The sequence below is a fragment of the Leptidea sinapis genome, chromosome 28 (genome assembly GCF_905404315.1).
Source record: "Leptidea sinapis chromosome 28, ilLepSina1.1, whole genome shotgun sequence".
Lineage (NCBI taxonomy): Eukaryota > Metazoa > Arthropoda > Insecta > Lepidoptera > Pieridae > Leptidea > Leptidea sinapis.
Window position 1 is genome coordinate 6,935,176 of NC_066292.1, and position 20,384 is coordinate 6,955,559.

The 20,384-nt window shown below is 34.3% G+C and overlaps 1 protein-coding gene across 1 annotated transcript in view; it reads right to left on the reverse strand.

Annotated features, from left to right (window-relative positions):
• LOC126973061 (sodium channel protein Nach-like) overlaps positions 1–7,225 on the reverse strand; it is a 40,275-nt gene extending 33,050 nt beyond the window's left edge. The window contains exons 1-2 of the mRNA XM_050820175.1: positions 7,156–7,225; positions 6,021–6,141 (exon numbers count right to left, since the gene is read on the reverse strand). Of these exons, the coding sequence (XP_050676132.1) occupies positions 6,021–6,141; positions 7,156–7,217 (183 nt within the window). The 5' untranslated portion in view covers positions 7,218–7,225. The remainder of the gene's footprint in view (positions 1–6,020; positions 6,142–7,155) is intronic.
• Positions 7,226–20,384: the final 13,159 nt, after the last annotated feature.

Sequence of the window (20,384 nt, forward strand, 5' to 3'; positions counted from 1 at the left end):
AGATAATAAATATAGATCTATTGTTTTTAGCATTTTTATCATTTTTCACTACACACTTTACTGCTTTAGCATACTTTTAATTTTTTATTAGACACTAGCTAATACCCGCGAGTTCGTCCACGTACACACATGACTAGCACGTAGTACTTATAAAAATCTTTATTTCTTAAAACTTTATTAACTTTATATTAAATGAAGGTATCACCATATTTTATCCATTTATCTAAAAATAATCTGATAGATAGTTAACAATTGCAAGTAACCTACCAACTATAGTAAGCTAAAATTAAGTTTCTTTTTTACCTCCTGAGAAGGTTAGATATATATAAAAGTTCTAATTAGTTATTCATTTTAAACTATTATATAAATTAGTATTTTCTAAACGACGGGGTCACATCAAAGAAAAAAAAGTCGTTGTTTTTATTTACTTCCGAGCATTGTCATAATATTTATTAACCTTTTAAACCTTCTCTGGACTTCCACAAATAATTCAAGACCAAAATTAGCCAAATCGGTCCAGCCGTTCTCGAGTTTTAGCGAGACTAACGAACAGCAATTCATTTTTATACATATAAGATATAGATAGATTGCTAGCGTGAGCCTCATGAGATATCATAGTTTTATATTTCATGAAAGCCGCTTTATTTACACTTCCAGAACCTGTTTTTATAGCAAATAATTAGAAAATTTGATTGTTTTTGTAAGAATAAGATCAAATAAATGTCTAAAGCGATGAATCCACAATATTGTTTGAATAAGCATGTTAGAACAGTCTACTACCAGAGTAGTATTCCACAGTATGTATGCTCAATGCATTCCACCGAAGGGTGACCACGAAAGGTAATCTAACGGTTACGTACGATAATAACTTCATCTGATGATAATTTTCAACAAGACTTTTTCGAATAAGCTTCAAAGTAAAGAGGAGATTCTCAGTTCGTCAGAACATTCTATCAAAATAATTAAAACAAGGAAACAATAATTATTTTATTAACTTTATTAATTAGATTCCTCATTTTCTACATCTTCCCTATAATTAATAATCGCAAAAAATACAGAAACACAAAGAGCATCCAACAAGAGTTCGCAAATCCCAAATGAATAAAATCTAATGTAAAAGTCAAATACTAAGACAGAAATTACATTGACAGTTGACAGATGATATCGATTTGAGGTTTTACTATCAGCCACATCGAATTGATCACCATAATAAAATAAATAAATACCATTCTAAATACGTTAGCTGATACCTACTACCTAAAGAGGTAACTAAATACTTAAAAATCTACTAGTATATCGTTCATGTGGATAACTTTTTTTTTCACCGCCGTCCACATTCTCTTGCAACACCAGAGGAATCACAAGAGCGTTGCCGGCCTTTAAGGAAGGTGTACGCGCTTTTTTTGAAGGTACCCATGTCGTATCGTCCCGGAAACAAGGAAGCTCATTCCACAGCTTTGTAGTACGAGGGAGAAAGCTCCTTGAAAACCGCACTGTGGAGGACCGCCACACATCCAGATGGTGGGGATCATATCCTAACTTGTGGCGTATCGTGCGAAGGTAGAATTCAGCGGCAGGAATCAGGTTAAACAGCTCTTCGGAACACTCCCCGTGATAAATGCGGTAGAAGACACACAATGAAGCGATCTAAGCGAAGTTATCTATAAGATATATTTCTGTATTCATTTATTTTTGTCATGACAAAACCTATTAATCAATTAATAGTAACTCGGTTCTCTTCCAAACTATTTTATAACTTTTATATAATATTGTTAGACATTCCACTCCACTAGCTACGATCCCTCATTTCGTACAATAATTTATATTAAATTGATAAATGTACAAGGCAGTACCAATTTGGTTGATCTCATTTGAAATAGGTGAGCGGTGCAAAACAAGACCCATATATCCCAAAATGATATTGCCAAGTGTTCTAATTGTATGATTTTATATAATGTTTTATATTTTCATTAAGTATTTATAATTTCACAGTGTGTGGTGGTTTTAATTTAATACATTTATATATTTTGTTAGAGTAAGACTTCTTGAGGCGCCACTTGAGGGTACTACTCAGTTACTTGTTTTAAATACCGTTAAAACTGAACGGTTTTAAAAAAATGCTTCAATATGCTCAGTAACATTGAAAATCTCCAAGTGTATTTGTTTATTTATAATTGCTTTTTTAATAAATAAATTATTTTGAAAAACATTCAGTAAGTTTCTCACGTTTGTAACGACATTCTGTAATACTCAATTACAATGTTATTCTGATAGATATTCACTCTAATTAATTTCCTATTCTGAACTATTTTATTAAGGAGTGTTTATTTTTTAAATATGAAAGTGATACGAATTAATCTAATATAGAATATTAAATGCGGGGGGGGGGGGGGGTATATAACAATCGAAAATGAAATGGGGAAGTTCCAGGAACATTTTACTACACATCAATAATAAATAAGAATTAAGGAGAAAATGAACCTGGTACCTAGATAACACTGAAAATGTTAAGAAAATGAAAAACGAAGTAATCTCCGTTCCTCTCTACACATCGTTGCATTCGATGAAACCACTGAGATAAGCAGTGGGCCCATTCTTCGTTAGGGGTCTCGTCTATGGCATTTTCATACGCTTTCACTGCATCTTCAGGACTCGTAAAGCGAATACCTTGAATTTTATCTTTAGTTCTTGGGAATAAATAAATATCGCAGGGCGACAGGTCAGGACTGTATGGCGGATGACTCATTATCTCGACACCTGCCATAGTCAAATATTCAACAGTCCGTTTAGCGGAGTGCGCTGTAGCAACGACAACGTGGTGAAGGAGGATCCTGCTTCGAGGGCGCTGCTGCCGATTTTTTTCCAAGACAACAGGCAAACAGCGATTGACATACGAGTATGCAGTAACTATCCTTTTTCACGTGTAAGAAGAGTTTAAGATTTTCCGCCAATTCACAAAAACAAAATGACATATAAATGCAATATACTTCATTAGGTTACCAAAGAGTTCTAAAATTGCAATTCAAAAAAAGTTTTCATTAGCAATGTTTCTAACAGGCCAGTTCTAAACATTTTCAGTGTTACCCACGTAAAAGGTAGAGAAGAATTATTATTGGTAGAGAATATGCCAACGCTGCTCAAATTATGAGGTCCGAAAATAATCCAAAAATGCTTCTAGATCTCTAGCAGTACGTGAGTGTTTAGTAATATTTTCTTGACATTATAAGTTCACATTCATTACATTGAATCAAAACAAATCTTATAACTATATTTACAATACTACGACTACATAAAATTAAAACTATCATTACGTGGAAGCGTACCAAGAATACTGGCAGCATTACCGCGTTGGATAGCAAGGCTGATCCGTTGACCGAAATAGCTGCTAGCGCTTGGGTTTCCAGTAGCCTTATTGAGGCGCGAAGATAGTATTTTGAACATTCTCCGCGCCTCTGGGCCCCACGGGCCAAGTGTCTCGACAACAAACGGCACAAAGATGTGTGACTCACTGAGACCAACATATTTGCGATGCTTGCTGTCTTCGGCAGTTGAAGCAGCAGCCCCAGCACCAACTGACGTAACTTGGACATGAGAAGGAGCCAGAGTGTCGACGCAAGTAGCGTCCCACACCAGCGCCCTTCCCCGTGCCCAAGCCACCAGCGTCATTCCATCAGGACGCTTGCCATCGCGGCGGGTTATACCATTTGGCTCTTAAACAGCTGGTATATTAAGAGCGGCAAATGCCCTGCGAATGACTTCATTAATGCTGGCGTGACGACTGATACGGCCTGCCAATTTTAGGCAGGATAACCCGTGGCGTCCAAGAGCATCTACCTGAACGCCACATCTACATTGATGTGTTTCATTCAGTTTTATTACATTGATGTCACCGTTTAATGACAAGATCTTATCTATCCTTATGAATGTATGTATATAGTTATAGTCCAATGCTTTATGTCGATAGGTTATTGAAAACGGCCGTAGATCAGCCTAGCCAGTACCGACGTACGTAGTAGCTACGGACCCTCTTTATTATTTCTATTCCAATATATATTTATATATTTACATATCTGATACTTATTCTTAAAGTTAACTAATATTCAGTTTTACTTCAATCGCGCTAAGATTACACGCACACACTTTTTTGCCTAAACATATTTTATATGTAGGTACTTTAAGGTAGTCGCAGTATTTTTTTGTTGTCTTAATATATTTTATATATAATTCTTAAACCTTTAAATGTTGACTTAAAAGAATGAGTACCTACTGATTTATTTGGTCCCTTTTTCTTATTTTAGTCTACCTTTTTTAAGCGGTAGTAGTATCTAGTAGTTATAAGAAATGACATCAAAAAGAATTCTAAAGGAATCAATTTTGAGAAAGTAAATGCCTTTTATGCCTTGATGCCTTTTATATTTCTTGAAGCGTTGCAACCTTCTTAGTAATTAAAAAACAATTGGCGGGAAATCATTTCTCTGTTGTTTTTTATCACACATCAAAGTTCTACGTACGCAACGAAAATGGAATTAAGTCGAAAAGATTTTAGGGCGATGATTTTTTATGATTTTAAAAGTTCTCTCTCTCCGCAAGACTGTACCGCTCGTCTTCAAAATGCTTTTGAGCACCGTGAAGCGATGGTTTGCTGAATTTGAGAGTTGTCGGGTTTCTTTACATGACGAATTTCTTTAACTACCGAACGGAAAGGATTGGCGAACAGACTTAGTTCTGCAGCATATGCGATTAAAAAGATTAGACAATTAAATGACATAGATTCGGCGCGACTTTGTTAAAGTAAGACTTCTTTAGGCGCCACTTGAGGGTAACTCTGGTTTTTCTGAACTCAAGTACCACTTAGTTACTTCCGTTCAGAAACAATGTTTTAAATACTTTATTTATTTCCATAGTATTATGTTCTATGGTATATTATTATCGGGCAACGCTGTCGATATTAATACAATATTTGTGCTGCAGAAGAGGGCTATTCGCGCTATTTATAACCTAGGTCCTAAAGAATCATTGAGAGACTCACAAAATTCAAAGAAATTAACATCTTGACTGTTGCTTCACAATATATTCTTGATAATGTTATGTATGTTCATAGGCACATAAGTGAATTTGTTAGACATTGTCATAACCATAATGTTACCACCAGGAACAGACATAAACTTATAATGTCTACTACTCGGCTAAGTCGAGTTAGTAAGTCTTTTGTGGGACGATATATATGCTTTTACAACAAGATTCCAGAAATGTTCAAAATAAAAGTATTACGTTATTCAAAAGAATTGTTAAAAAACGTTTGTGTGGTAAAGGTTACTATAACATAAATGACTTTCTTAATGATACCACAGATTGGGAATGGAGTGACCGCCCTCAAGCTGTTAAATAATAAGTTTAATTGTACAATATTACTTTGTAAACATATTTTTTCGATGAAAAATAAAGCTCGCTGAGTTGTTGCGCCCGTTCTTCTCAGGTCCGAGGCATTCATTTTGGAATGGGTGGTAGTTTATGACATTCAATAAGTGATGTTTTGAATTAAAGTATTTGAATTTGAATTTTAACATGTTGTTTTTTTAAGTTATGGAAAAATTTAAGTGTAACCAACGTATTTATAATCTTAATTCTTATATATTGGTATAAGTTATGACCGAAGGAGGCTTCCAAATTTTGGGTTTATTTATTGAGCTTTGGTTCGGTGTCAAACAACATTTCTTCTTCTAATATGGCTGCCTTTTGATTTCATTATCCAAATGAAAAGATAATATAATATGCATCATTCAGAAATACGTTTTTGTTTTTATTTCTTACTTATTAAATTTTATTGAATATTGTGGTTATCAGTTATAATATATTTTTAATTATATTTTTAAAGTAATATAGGTACAATTGGTTTCTGCTATAGAAATTCTATGGAATAATAGGTAAAATTTTAGCTTCTAGAGCCGGGAATCCTTAAATAATTTACAAAGACCATCATTTATAACTAATTTGGCTAGTAGAAATATGTTGTTCCTTACCAGAAGATAACTATCTGTTGAAGTCCCATTGCTCTCTATTTTTTGTGTTTTTACTTTGATTTCAAGCGCATCCGATACTTCTGTGCCAGCTCTCAAGTAAGTAGTATTTGAAACGAATTGACTGAAAATAATAATAACTTAATACTACAAAATCTACAAGCTCGAACTAAGCGCACATCAATCTTTAGGATTGTTGATGAATGTTATCATATGTTTGAACTGCAAGTGGAATTGACATTATTATTTCTTTTTTATCTAAGTGTTATGAATTATCTTAAGGAGATTCCTCAGAAGATGTTGTCTCGCCGCACTCTGGATCGAGAGATCACTCTCAAGAGATTTTCATGATCGTTTTGTCGGGTGTTCAGCGGGGACCGATTCTTCGGTAGAAACCGTAAGCCGTGCGGTTGGTCTTATAGCCGAATCTGCATGTAGACCAACTAGACTATTAGATAATTAAATTTTTTGAAAGTTATGGATTTTCCCAACAAAACGCCTAATTTAATAAATTGCTTGTTTGCTTGAAAAATAATATTATTTGTTTATGTTGACATTCCATTCCACTCTCACGTCTTTGCCTGAAACCGTTCTATGCATAGAACGTCATTGCCTGAAACCTTAAAAAGTTTTTTTTATGGAATAGGAGGACAAACGAGCGTACCTGTTGGAGGTCACCTGTTGTTAAGTGATCACCGCCGCCCACATTCTCTTGCAACACCAGAGGAATCACAAGAGCGTTGCCGGCCTTTAAGGAAGATGTACGCGTTTTTGTTGAAGGTACCCATGTCGTATCGTCCCGGAAACACCGCACAATGAAGCTCATTCCACAGCTTAGTAGTACATGGAAGAAAGCTCCTTGAAAACCGCACTGTGGAGGACCGCCACAAATCCAGATGGTGGGGATGATATCCTAACTTGTGGCGTGTCGTGCGAAGGTGGAATGTGCGAAGGTGGAAAGTGGAAAAAAGTATTTTATTTAATTAATGGCAGGGTGTATTAATTACCATCAGCTGAACGTCATACTCGTCTCGTAAATTACTGTCATAAAAGAAATATTGCTTACAGGATTTCAATTAACTTTGGTATTGAAGTTATCATTCAACAATTTATTTCGTGTGATATCCTAAATTCTCACCTAAAATAAGTGATGTCGAATTGACAACAGTATCCATTTATTGTTAACACTTCTCGAAACATCAATGAGCAGTCATATAAATTAGATCTCCAATAACATGATTTAAGCATTATTTCACACGGAGTCCTGAACTGTAACCATAAACAAAATATTTAATTTCGTAAGTAAAGATTCAAGTTAAAGTAGATATTTAAAAAAAAAATATCGATTATTGATTCAGAAATACCTTTGCATATCTGACTAACTGTTTTATTTAAAAAATATTTTATATAATACATAAATAATGGTCTAAGAGCCCGTGGACTCCAGACCTACGTCATTTTATAAAAGCTGAATGTTTGTCAGCGCATGCTCCCAACACAGGTAAGAACGATGTTCCATTATGGAGTTTGGGTTACAGTGGCTTTGGCAGGTAAACGGTACTTAAGGTGTGTAAAATACCGATCTAAATACATCAAATAATAAAGTGCGATTTTTCGGTATTACCTTCAGAATATTATTAAAAATCACGTAATTCATTGCCAGACACTTACAGTCGTGGCTTACACACGCTAGGTATTTTCATAAGTATAGGTATAATTTCATGGAAAGTATGAGAGTGATATTGAAAGAAGAGTGAATGCAGGAAACATGGTGGATGGAGCTTTGCACTCCTTTATGAGTAGGCAGAAGGTCTAATACGGCTCGTTTGGCTGTGTATGAGGGGGTGTTGGTTCCAACACTCATGTACGGAAGTGAAAGTTGGGTATGGCAGAAGAAACATGAAATCAGGATAAATGCAGTTGAGATGAGAGCCTTAGAAGTATGATAGGAGTTAAACTGAGTGCCAGGATAAGAAATAATGAGATAAGGAAACGTTGTGGTCTGAAAGAAGATGTTGTGACAAAAATCGAGAAAGGTATGCTAAGATGGCTTGGACATGTCGAGAGAATGAATGAAGAACGATTGACGAAGAAAGTGTATAAGGCTAGTGTGAATGAAAGTGTTGGAAGGGGTAGTACCTAGGCGGACGTTTCAAGATCAAGTCAGAGACGTCTTGAAAAAAGGGCAGGTCAAGAGTACCCTAAACCAGAGAGCATGTATGAAAGGAATAATGTAAGTGGACGAAGCGAAACAAGTATGTAAGGATCGTAGCAAGTGGAAAGAAGTGGTCTCTGCCTACCCCTACGGGAAAGAGGCGTGATTTTATGTATGTATGTAATTTCATAAACATTAAGGGTAATCGTTTGCCACCGATATGAAGTGTCGTTCAATGAAAAACATGATTTTTAATATTATTCTGAAGGTAATACTAAAAAATCTCACTTTATTCTTTGATGTATTGAGATCGGTACACACCTTTAGTACCGTTTACCTGCCATAGCTACTGTAACCCAAACTCCAAAATGGAACATCGTTCTTACCTGTGTTGGGAGCATGCGCTGACAAACTTTCAGCTTTTATAAAATGACATTGGTGTGTGGTCCACGGGCTCTTGCTCTATAATAACTGATTACTGACGATTTACGACGATGACTGATTATTTACTAACGACATTACTGTGATTACTTCGGTAAATCGGGTACCTACTGTATAATATCTACTTAAATGTGACGTTATTATACAAAGTGACGTTGAATATAGTGTCTCGTTTGATATAACAATTAGTGATAGTGATACTGGCCTTATACATGAGATTACTGTAACTGTAAGCAAGCTCATCTAAAACGTTATGAATTCTTTTTACAACATTTGTAACTTTGTAGGCCTTACTCCTCATACTTGTAAAACTATCAAGAAACAGCTCTATATCCTCTTCTCTGTATCCCCGAAGATACCTTTAGGATGAAAAGATAAAATTTAAGCAACGAAATCTAATAAAAACTGTTTTCATACCTTCATATAAAACGCTATTAAAGGATTAAAACGCGTGTAATTTTCATTATGTTCTAAAATTTAATTTTTTCGAAAAAAGAGAGTTTTATTTTTATTTTACTTAATCCATAGGTTCAAATTCAAATGTTTTTATTCAAAATAGGAGCTAAAAACTTACCACCCTTTCCAAATCGAATGCCTCATACATGAGAAGAACGGGCACAACAATCTTTTTTTCCAATTCAAAATTTTATCGAAAAAATATGTTTACAAAATAATATTGTACAATTAAACTTATTATTATATAATAGTCTGAGGGAGGTCGCTCTGTTCCCAATCTGTGGTAACATTAAGAGAGTCATTTATGTTATACCTTTACCACACAATCCTTTTTTAAACAATTTTTATGAATAACGTAATACTTTTGTTTTGAACATTTTCTGAGATTTTGTTGTAAAAGCATATACATCGCCCGACAAACGACTTACTAAATTGACTTAGCCGATTAGTAGGCATTATAAGTTTATGTCTGTTCCTGGTTATGATATGCTGCTGAACTAAGTCTGTTCGCCAATCCTTCAATATTTCAATCAATTCAGTTTCAAGATCTTGACACACCCCATTTTCAGGGGGACTGGGTACAGATCTGGATAGTTCTGGGCGAAAATCTAATGTAAAAATACATTTATTAAATTACACGGGTTTTTATCCTTTTAAAGTGTTTTATTAAAATGTATAACACTCGCGTTGATCAAAGCTATGAAAAACTATGTTTTCATACCTATTTCACATGTTATTTCACAGCGGTAGAGTGTATCCGCGTTATAGGTTAGGTGTTATAGGGGTATTCTCGTATAACACCTTTTACGAACTCGTAATTCGTAATAAAAATAATCACAATCCGAAACAAGTATTTCCAATTGTTTGCCTCGTGTTACTATTTCATTACGGTTTTGATACACAAATTAATTAAAGTAATTTGTTATAACACAATTGACACACGTGCAGTACGTGAAGCTTATTATGATCTGTACAAATTTTTATAAATTTAACAGTACCTACAGAAATATGTATGTGGAAAATCCCCGTGTTGAAGGGATGTTATACCCGGGATTGAAGTTGCGTAAAAACCACATAATATTTACACACACATGCAATAGTTCCATGTTATAAGCAGATATGATAAGCATTGATTTTGATGAATATTTTATAAATAGTTATAACGTGTTATATATTGCGATATAGTGGAAATATAGAAATGTCAACTAAAAGAAATAATAAATCCAACTTACAAAATATCAGTGATATTCCGAGTAGCTGGTCTGTAAATCATTTTCGAATCGCAAATACTTACGGCGGGGAATGGAATGTTTTCAGTTGAATAGTGAATAGATTCCACCTGCAAAATTTCTCGCTTATAATTTAGGATAAAGGCTGGGAAAAAACGTCCAAATAAAACTATTTCGGTACTAAGTAATGTGCTGTTCAATATTTAATGTAGAAAGGTTTAGGTTGAAGACTATTACTGACTAGAATGTGTGTTACATACAACAAATACCTACTTCTCTGGCTTTGATCTATTTTATTTTTTAATATTTGGGAAACAAAAAGTATTTAAAAACATTTACAAAAATACATAAAATATTGTACACAAACCAATTAAGTTTACACAAATATACATATACATATGACGTGAGAAGTCAAACAGAGGATAAAAAACAAACTTGAAAAAAATAAAATAAAAACAAGAAATGGATTATTGCTAGCTTAAAACAAATTATTAACACAAGTATTCTCTAATATATTTTTCAAATTGTGTGATCGAGCAAGTATGCAAATCAATATTATTAAATTTTACATTACACTTATTACAAGCTCGTTAAATAAAGGTATTTTGAACATATTTAGTACTTGTTGGTGGGATATAAAGCGATGACTTATTCCTAGTATCACCCTTAGGATATCTGAAGTAAATATTCCTTAACAACAGAGTATATTTAAGTGACTGTACTGTTTTTTCCATAGCAACATAAAAAATATAATTTTGATGAAGTACCTCTTTTAGCCGAGTCAAAAACGTGATACGCAAAGCTATTAATCTCAGTTGAAAAGCACAATAATAAGCGCCTTAGGCCAGGGTTACTATGGATGCGAGTTCTGACGAAAATTTGTTCTGACGAGTTCTGACGGATTCGTCAGAAGAAACAAACGCCAGGTATCCAATGACAGTGTTTACACTGGCAACGACGAACGCGTCAGAACATGCACGACGTCGTCAGTACCACTCGAGCGTTCAAACGAGTTTGATTTTTTCGCACGACCTGCGTCTGCGAATTTCGAGTGATATGGTTTCCACCATGGATAACGATAAATTGATCAGTCTCGTGTAAGAGAACAGGTGTTTGTGGGATATGAGAGACGAAAATTATCACAACAGATATATTTCTCGGCAAAAGTAGCAAAACTCAACACTCTACATTTTAAACTATCCTTTGTCGTCTCTTATAGAAAATAACTCGTTGACATGCTCTGTCTTTCCACCATTTAACAATAATAATTTAAATAATGGACTTTCAAGAACGAACGAATTTTCAAGAATGACGAGGATTTCGGACGTACTCGTCAGAACAAATTTTCGTCAGAACTCGCATCCATAGTAACCCTAGCCTTAAAGCGGAGCGTGCGTTACCTCGAACACAATACACTGGACCCATCACCCGCATTGTTAAAGATAAAATGTCACATGTACTTGAAATTAGATTTCTTAATATTATTGAGCTGAGACTAACGAAATTATTTGCATTCCTAGAACATATTTATTCAATTCATCCAATTATTAGTTCACATAGTAAATAGAAAGTTACTACCGAATTATTTGGACTTTTTAGTTATACGCAAAGCGAAAAGAAACCCAAGAGAAAGGTAACCCAAACTGACAGGTACCAAAACGGTGAATCCCACTACTTCTTTCTTTCGGTAAATGTTTAATTCAGAGAGTCCACTGCCTATGGTTCACCAGTGGGAGGCTCCTCAGCACAGGATGCCGGCTATATAGATTATAGGTACCATAACGGCACCTTACTCTGCCGTCAATCAATAATGTGTAAGCATTATTGTGTTTCGGTTAGAAGGGCGCCGTAGCTAGTAAAATTACTGAGCAAATAAACAATTATATCTAGTGTCTCAAAGAGATGAGCGTTGAATTTTGTTTTTTGGGATTTGCAAGTATTCTGAGCGAGACTGCATTGTAATGGGCAGGGCGTATCAATTACCATCAGCTGAACGTTCTGCTCGTCTCATTTCTTAATGTTATAAAACAATGTGATGCTGACCATCTCAGTGAGTTGTTACATGTTTTTTTATATGAAAATAAAGGACGAGACGAGGAGGACGTTCAGGTCATGGTACTTGATACGCCCTACCCATTACAATGCAGCATTCTGAGCGGCACTACAATTGCGCTCGTCACCTTGAGATATAAGATGTTAAGTCTCATTTGCCCAGTAATTAAATCTAGCTACGGCGCCCTTCAGACCGAAACACAGTAACGTGTACACATTACTGCTTCACGGCTGAAATAGGCGCCGTTGTGGACTCATAATCTAGCCGGCTTCCTGTTCAAAGGAGCCTCCCACTAGAAGAGAACAAACAGCAAACTCAGCACCGTAACAGAGTTAAGGTGCCAACAGTACCACGTCAACCAGCCTAGATTATGACTCTCTACCTGACATGCCGTAAGTTTAACATACCGGTTTCTTATTTCATATTAAGACCTGAACAATATCAGCTGCCCTCCCAAATCTTAATAATCGATATATATATTTACTAGCTGACCCAGTAAACGTTGTATTGCTATATAAAGTACAAAAAAAAAATTTTTAGGGTATAAAAATAGATGGCGACCGATACTCAGACCTACCAAATATATCATACACTAGCTGACCCGGCAAACGTTGTTTTGCTATATAAAGTATAATTCACGCGATAGTTTTATAAGTAATAAAATATTGCCTATATTATAGCCTGTACATCATTTTGTTCTATTGTCAATAATTTTTGCAGCGCACGCAAAAATAGGTTTTCGATTTTACACCTTGTGTTACAAAATAGCAATTTTATTACGGATCCCTAATTTTGAAAAAAAAAAACATAGCCTATAGCCTTCCTCAATAAATGGACTACCCAACACTGAAAGAATCATTCAAATCGGACCAGTTGTACCAGAGATTAGCGCGTTCAAACAAACAAACAAACACTGCAGCTTTATAATATTAATATAGATAAAATTTATCGTAGTACAATAATCATTATGTTCGATTGCCATATTGCAACTCTATTGCGTGTCTTGCTTGAAATTGTATGTATTTTTTGATGCTGAATCACAAACAAAAATGTAAAAAAATAAAAAAATAAAATTTTCGGGTGAACGACCACCCTTAACATTTAGGGGGATGAAAAATAGATGTTGGCCGATTCACCACCCTAGCAGATATGTATAATTATATACACCGTGACACGAGAATTTTATATATTACATATATGAATATTTTTGTGTGTGTGTTCGCAATAGGCTCCCATCGTGCACAAAATTTACGAAACATGTGATTTATGTGTTAAAAATGTGTGATTGTTAAAAATGTGTTAAAAATGATTTGGATTGTTCTAGAAAATTCTATGATGATCTAGAGATTTATAGGATTATTTGGAAAGTTTTCAACTGTAAGCGTTTATTCTAATCAAATGAAAATGTTTAGAAAATTTTAGATATTTTTATATGAACAAAATTTAGTAAGTTGTGATAGATTATTAACATTAATAAATAATTATACAATCAGAAACGACCTAGACACATTTAAAGATACATAACTCGCCATAAGGCGGACGATAAAAAGAAAGAATAATATTTTAAATTATAAAGCACTGGTTTCACAAAACGCTCTACCGAAAAATCCATGTCGACAGTATCGTCCTGCAAGCAATGTATAAGGTTCACTTGACAGTATTCTTGTACGTGCAAGAAATTCTCTCTCGAGTGACTTTATAGGAGGAGATATAATTTAGCTAAAAGCCAAACTCACCACTGTAAATGTGGGGTCCTGTCGAAACTTTATCCAAATCATGTGGCTTAGAAAAGCCCACAGACAAACACTGGATATAAGCACCAGAGCCCACGTGAAGTAGACGACATAATGGGCGCTCACTGAGAAGTAGTAGAAACCGTGAAGAGTGCAGTGACCGCAGAATTCCTGGAATCTTGCTCTTAACACTCTCCCAAGTACTTTTGCACTCATTGCGTATTTGCTACAATGAGATTTTCTGACAAACTTCAATTTATACTGCCGATTGAAGCTGCTGTTATAAAATTATTTGAGTGTATTATTAGTAATCTGTGTATGTAACTACAACTTTTACTTACGGCCGTTCCCAATATACTATCTACGAGATATATTACTACCATCTACTGTCAGTAATTAGCTGTCAATAATCTGAAGCTGTTCCAATATACCTGATAAGTCATTCTTATCGCCTTATATTGGGACGTGTGAATTGCAATTTCCAAACTTCTATCGCTGGTAAGGTAAACGTCGTCCCATTGACAGACAGCATGTACGCATAAGGTGAGTTACCGTCGATAAGTTTATTGGGACAAAAAAGTTAACCATAGTGACGATTGATGATCTCAACTAAGAGATAGACTGAATATTGGGAATAGCCGTAAAAGTACTAATAATAACGTAGTTCGTTATCCTAGAATTCAACGAATTTCATAGTCTTATTATCTTTTAATTTGAATATCCCTAACAACCATTCCCATATTCAGTTTATCTCCGGCTGTGGCCTATTTTAGATAAAAATCGTAACTATCGTTGACTTTTCTGTCCCAATAAACTTATTCAAATTCAAATTTACCAGCGATAGAAGTTTGTATGGAAATTGCAATTCACGCGTCCCAATATAAGGAATGACATATCGGGTATATTGGGATAGCTGCAGATAATTTACAGCTAATTACTATAAGTCATTCTTGTCGCCTTATATTGGTACGCGTGATTACAATTTCCATACAAAGTGCTATCGCTGGTAAGCTATACGTCGTCCGATTGACGGACAGCGTTTACGGAGGTGGTGAGTTACCGTCGATAAGTTTATTGGGACAGAAAAGTCAAGGATAGTTCCGATTTTTATCTCAAGTTAGAGATAGACTGAATACTGGGAACGGCCGTTAGTGGCATAGTGCGAGGCAACAACCAGACCTCTACATGATGCGGCTAGAATTTTACATTTTGGCGTAATTTCCTTTGCTGGAATAAAGCTTGGATTAACAACCACGGACGAATAAAAAAAACAAGGACTCGGTGTCACCTTACACCAGTGAGGCACCAAAAAAAGCCGGTAAACGTGTAAATACATAGCCCCACGCATACACTTACACTAATACAAGCCGATCGGCCGCCATTATGAGATTTGCCATAGTCTGTGAAAGATCAGTTTGCGTCGCAATAAAATATTTTAAAAATGCCGTCGTGCGTTGTGTAAAAGTGTAAATACAATACTATAAAAGTATTTGTGGATATATGATTATTTAAGGGAGAAAAAATTGTGTAACTGGTATACTCCGTCACACACACTAGCATAAAGGTGCTTCACTTGCTAATAACACGGCGCGGAGTCCTTCTTTTTCTACTAGTCCGTGTTCACAACATGGATTTTTAACAGAGGGCAGAAACTGAACTTGAAGTATTTTTCAGGAGATCTTTTTTTGGATTCATATTCGACAAACTTTGAAGTTAATTAGCCGTTATCTTCTATCGTCACTGACATAGGAAATATTGGTATAACTCGATTTTATACAATATCGACAAATAGCTTTTGATGTGTCTTGAAAATAATACTTACTTTGTGCAAGAAAATCACTGCATTTTTTTTAACCTTACTTAATTATTTGTCAATAATCGGAAGCGGTCCTAACATACCCGATAAGTCATTCTTATCGCCTTATATTGGGACGCGTGAATTGCAATTTTCATACAAACTTCTATCACTGGTAAGTTATATTGGGTCCCAATATAAGGAATGACATATCGGGTATATTGGGACAGCTTCAGATAATTTACAGCTAATTACTATAAGTCATTCTTATCGCCTTATATTGGGACGCGTGATTACAATTTCCATACAAAGTGCTATCGCTGGTAAGCTATACGTCGTCCCATTGACAGACAGCGTGTACGGATAAGGTGAGTTACCGTCAATAAGTTTATTGGGACAGTAAAGACAACAATAGTTACGATTTTTATATCAAGTTAGAGATAGACTGAATATTGGGAACGGCCGTAAGTCATACGGTGGTTACCAATTTAGTTTAAGATTGCTATAATCTAATAGAATAGGCTTATTAGGTAATTATTGCTAAATCTATTAATACATTTTAAAGTTGAGAACATGCACATTAAAAGAAGGAAGGAAGTTTCTCACAAGATAACACAAACCCTAGCAAAATACTATACTACCACACTGTAGTTATAATTAATACCAAAACGCAATTGTCCTATATCTATCTCTTATCACCAAAATAATATACTATCCTTAATAACAAAATCAAACAGTACCATTAATAAAATATATAATTTGAATCTTTACTAAACCAACTCACACGATTGCCCGTTCAAGTTTGAATGTAGCACTCTAACAAAGGGTCGTTAATAACTTTTGTTTAATAACGTACACAGTTATATTGCTATGTGTTATTTGAGTCTAAGTTAATTTCAATAATAATTATTCACCATATAAAATTTTATAACACAACTAGCTGACCCAGCAAACGTTGTATTGCCATATAAAGTAATAAAAAAAAAATCAATAATTAAAATTTTTAGCTGATAAAATAGATGACGACCAATTCTCAGACCTACCAAATATATCGTAAATTAAATTTATCGTACTACAATAATCATTATATTCGATTGCCATATTGAAACTCTATTGCGTGCCTGTGGATGGATTAGAATAATATTAAAATCGCGATACAAAAGTAGGTGTTGATCGTAGATAGGTGAAAATTAGAATTTGTATGTATTTTAAATGCTGAATAATAATTTCAAAAAAAAAAAACAATTAAATTAGAAGAAAAATTTGGGGTGGACTACCCTTAACATTTAGGATGAAAAATAGATGTTATTCGATTCTCAGACCTACCCAAGCCGTTTCAGAGGAGTGTAACTATAAACACTGCGACACGAGAATTTTATACATAAGATATAGGTTAGTATTTTTTTTGCTGTTTTATTTCTATACTAGCTGATGCCCGCGACTTCGTTCGCGTAGGAAAAGGGCTTTTTAAAAATAATAGGCAAGAATTGAAGATTATCTCATGTCCTATTCTAGTTCCGGGTCCCGTTTTCGCTCACGTTCCCAACATATTCTATGATTCTTATTTCGAGGAAGATTGCTATGGCAAACTAAATCTACTTTTGGCATAGTTAAAACTTATCGATGTGAATTTCAGTTTTTCACAAATCCCACGGTAACTATGGATTTTTCCGAGGTAAAATGTAGCCTATGTCCTTTCCCAAGCTGTAGTCTATCGCTGTACCAAATTTCATAAAAAACGGTTTAATAGCCCCGGCGTAAACGTGTAACAAACAAACTTACATCCACATTTATAATATTAGTAGGGATTTACATTATGTTATAAAACAGATGACCAAAGGAGTGATGGGAAATGTAATTTATAAATCCATATAATATTGTTTCATGAATTGATCTTATCCAGACAATCAGAGCTGTCCCTAGGAGTCTGACAGAAGGCCAATAATCTGCCTTTTAAGCATTATAAATAAATGACACATTCTTAGATTAAGGATTGGTCTCCGCTGCGCTCCAACTAGATACCGTAGGCGTAGTCGCAAAGCGCGGCAACTAATACTACGTCCAAGTGGGCGTACTCGAGCCACAAGTTCTGGTAATTTTTGCTAATAATTGAAACTAAAATGCCGGTATGCGTAGTAAAACTTTGTAAAAATAATACTACAAGAAATAAAAGAGACACTGGGATCATATATTATCATCAGTAAGTATTTTGTATTTTAATCATTACAATGTAAAATAACTCGAAGCGTATCTTACGAAATTCGAAAGATGCCATTGAGTGTCAAGATGCCACGCCCACAAGCATCTTATAGCTGCCGTAATAAAAAAGCTATTGTTCTTAGGAAGCCGTAGGTATCTTAGTTGGAGCGCAGCGGAACCAATCCTTAATCTAAATACAAGCTTTCGTCTCTTTATAAAATCAATCCAAAACCAACGCAGCCGTAGGTTTTTTATATTCAATTTGTAAAAGGATACGAGGCTCTAGCCTATATTTATTTGATATGTATTAGTGTTTTTATTACATGGTAGTTTCGAGTAATGGTTTTTGACACAAATTATAGATTGATAATATCAAATATGTTCACGAATAAGAAAGTAGCGTTAGTTTAGGAACTTTTCTGTTTCGAAGATTTCTATTTAATTGGAATAGATTGAATAAAAAATAATTACTTTTTAAATTGTTACTGTGTTGAGCGTAGCGGAGGGAGATTTTATTAAAAATAGCGTATGTTTTTAAAATTTAAAGAACGAAGAGTAAGCTGAAAACACGCAAGAATGGTGTTTTTAGACAAGTTTTGTGGTGAAAGTGTAGCATTTCGAGGTATGAACACTACTTAATCCTGTTACACATATCCTTAAGTCTTATTTGTAGGTTGCTAATGCTTGCTGTTGGTTATAGTTAACACTGCCGAGCCTTTTTGAACTTACACTTTTCTTTGAAGGTAAACAAGTTTTTTGGCATGGCGTGACGCATTTTTTTGGTACTTCTCTCATAAAGTTATTCTTATAGCTTGTACTTTTTTGTGTAGGTTCATTTATTCAGATTAGTAGTGACTTACGTGTTTTTAGACAAGTTTTGTGGTGAAAGTGTAGCATTTCGAGCTATGAACACTACTTAATCCTGTTACACATATCTTTAAGTCTTAGTAGGTTTGATTTGTAGGTTGCTAATGCTTGCTTTTGGTTATAGTTAACACTGCTGAGCCTTTTTGATTTTCCACTTTTCTTTGAAGTTAAACAAGTTTTTTGGCATGGCGTGACGCATTTTTTTGGTACTTCTCTCATAAAAGCTATTCTTATAGCTTGTACTTTTTTGTGTAGGTTCAGATTAGTAGTGACTTACGAGGATTGTAAGCATATAAACTGTTTTCCACGCAAGAATTTTGAAAATATTGGCTTTGTTACATAGATGACGGGCCGGCAGTGGTGAACTCATATCGCTCAAGGTCGCAGGCATTTAGTGTCGCCTTAATACCTTCTTTGTAAAAGTAAAAGGTAATTGTAGCTAAACATCTACGCTATTAGTTCAGTTGTTGCTAATAATTGTCAATATTAAAATGTTGTTAATAGTTGTAATATGGAATCATTCTATATCTTATTAAATATTAATATAATTACGTATTAGCTTATATTAACAAATGTAAGATACCGCTAAAAGATCGTTATTATTTTTAATTCTTATTGATGTAGAATGTAATTAACAATGAAATGTGTATGGTATTTGAACCCGATACATTTAAATGGTTTAGTTAACGTTATATGTTGCAATGTATTCTGGGTTAACTATCTTATATTTAAAAAAGACAAAATCAATGGTTCGAAATACTTTCGTGAGTTCGTACAAAAACAATTCCATCAAGACTCAAACCATTAGCTTTCTAATAAGTAACACCGAGAAAGCTACTTTTGCGCAGTTCTACAGTAGAGTGTAGAACGACCCTTACTACATATACATGTAGTAAGGGTCTTTCTACACACTACAACTGAAACAGACGTTGAGATCTTATCAAACAAATGACTTGTGATGTGTTTTAACCTGTTAAAATTGTATTGTATCTTGCAGTTTTTTCTTTAATTCAAAAATGATTAAATTTGTACAGTAACAACACCATTTGACATCTTATAAACAATGTCTAATTATATGTGAATTTGATCTGTATTAATAATATTATGATATAAACTATTACCTTATAATATTATTTGTGATATTCAATTGTGATAAAAATATACCTAATTGTATATACAATATTCATACGATAACTATAAAAATGTATGTTAGATTTTAAACGGTAAAAAATAAAAATAAATTATTTCCGCTTCAGCGTTACAATGTGAACATTCTTTCATCTAATTTAAATATTCTGTTTTATGTTTCAGTTCGTGGCACGAGCATTAAATATAACAGGAATGGATAAATAGTACAACAGATATTCTTTATTAGGTATTTTGTATTCTTATTAAAGACCAAATACATTTTTAACGTTTTTAGATGGAATATCACCAAA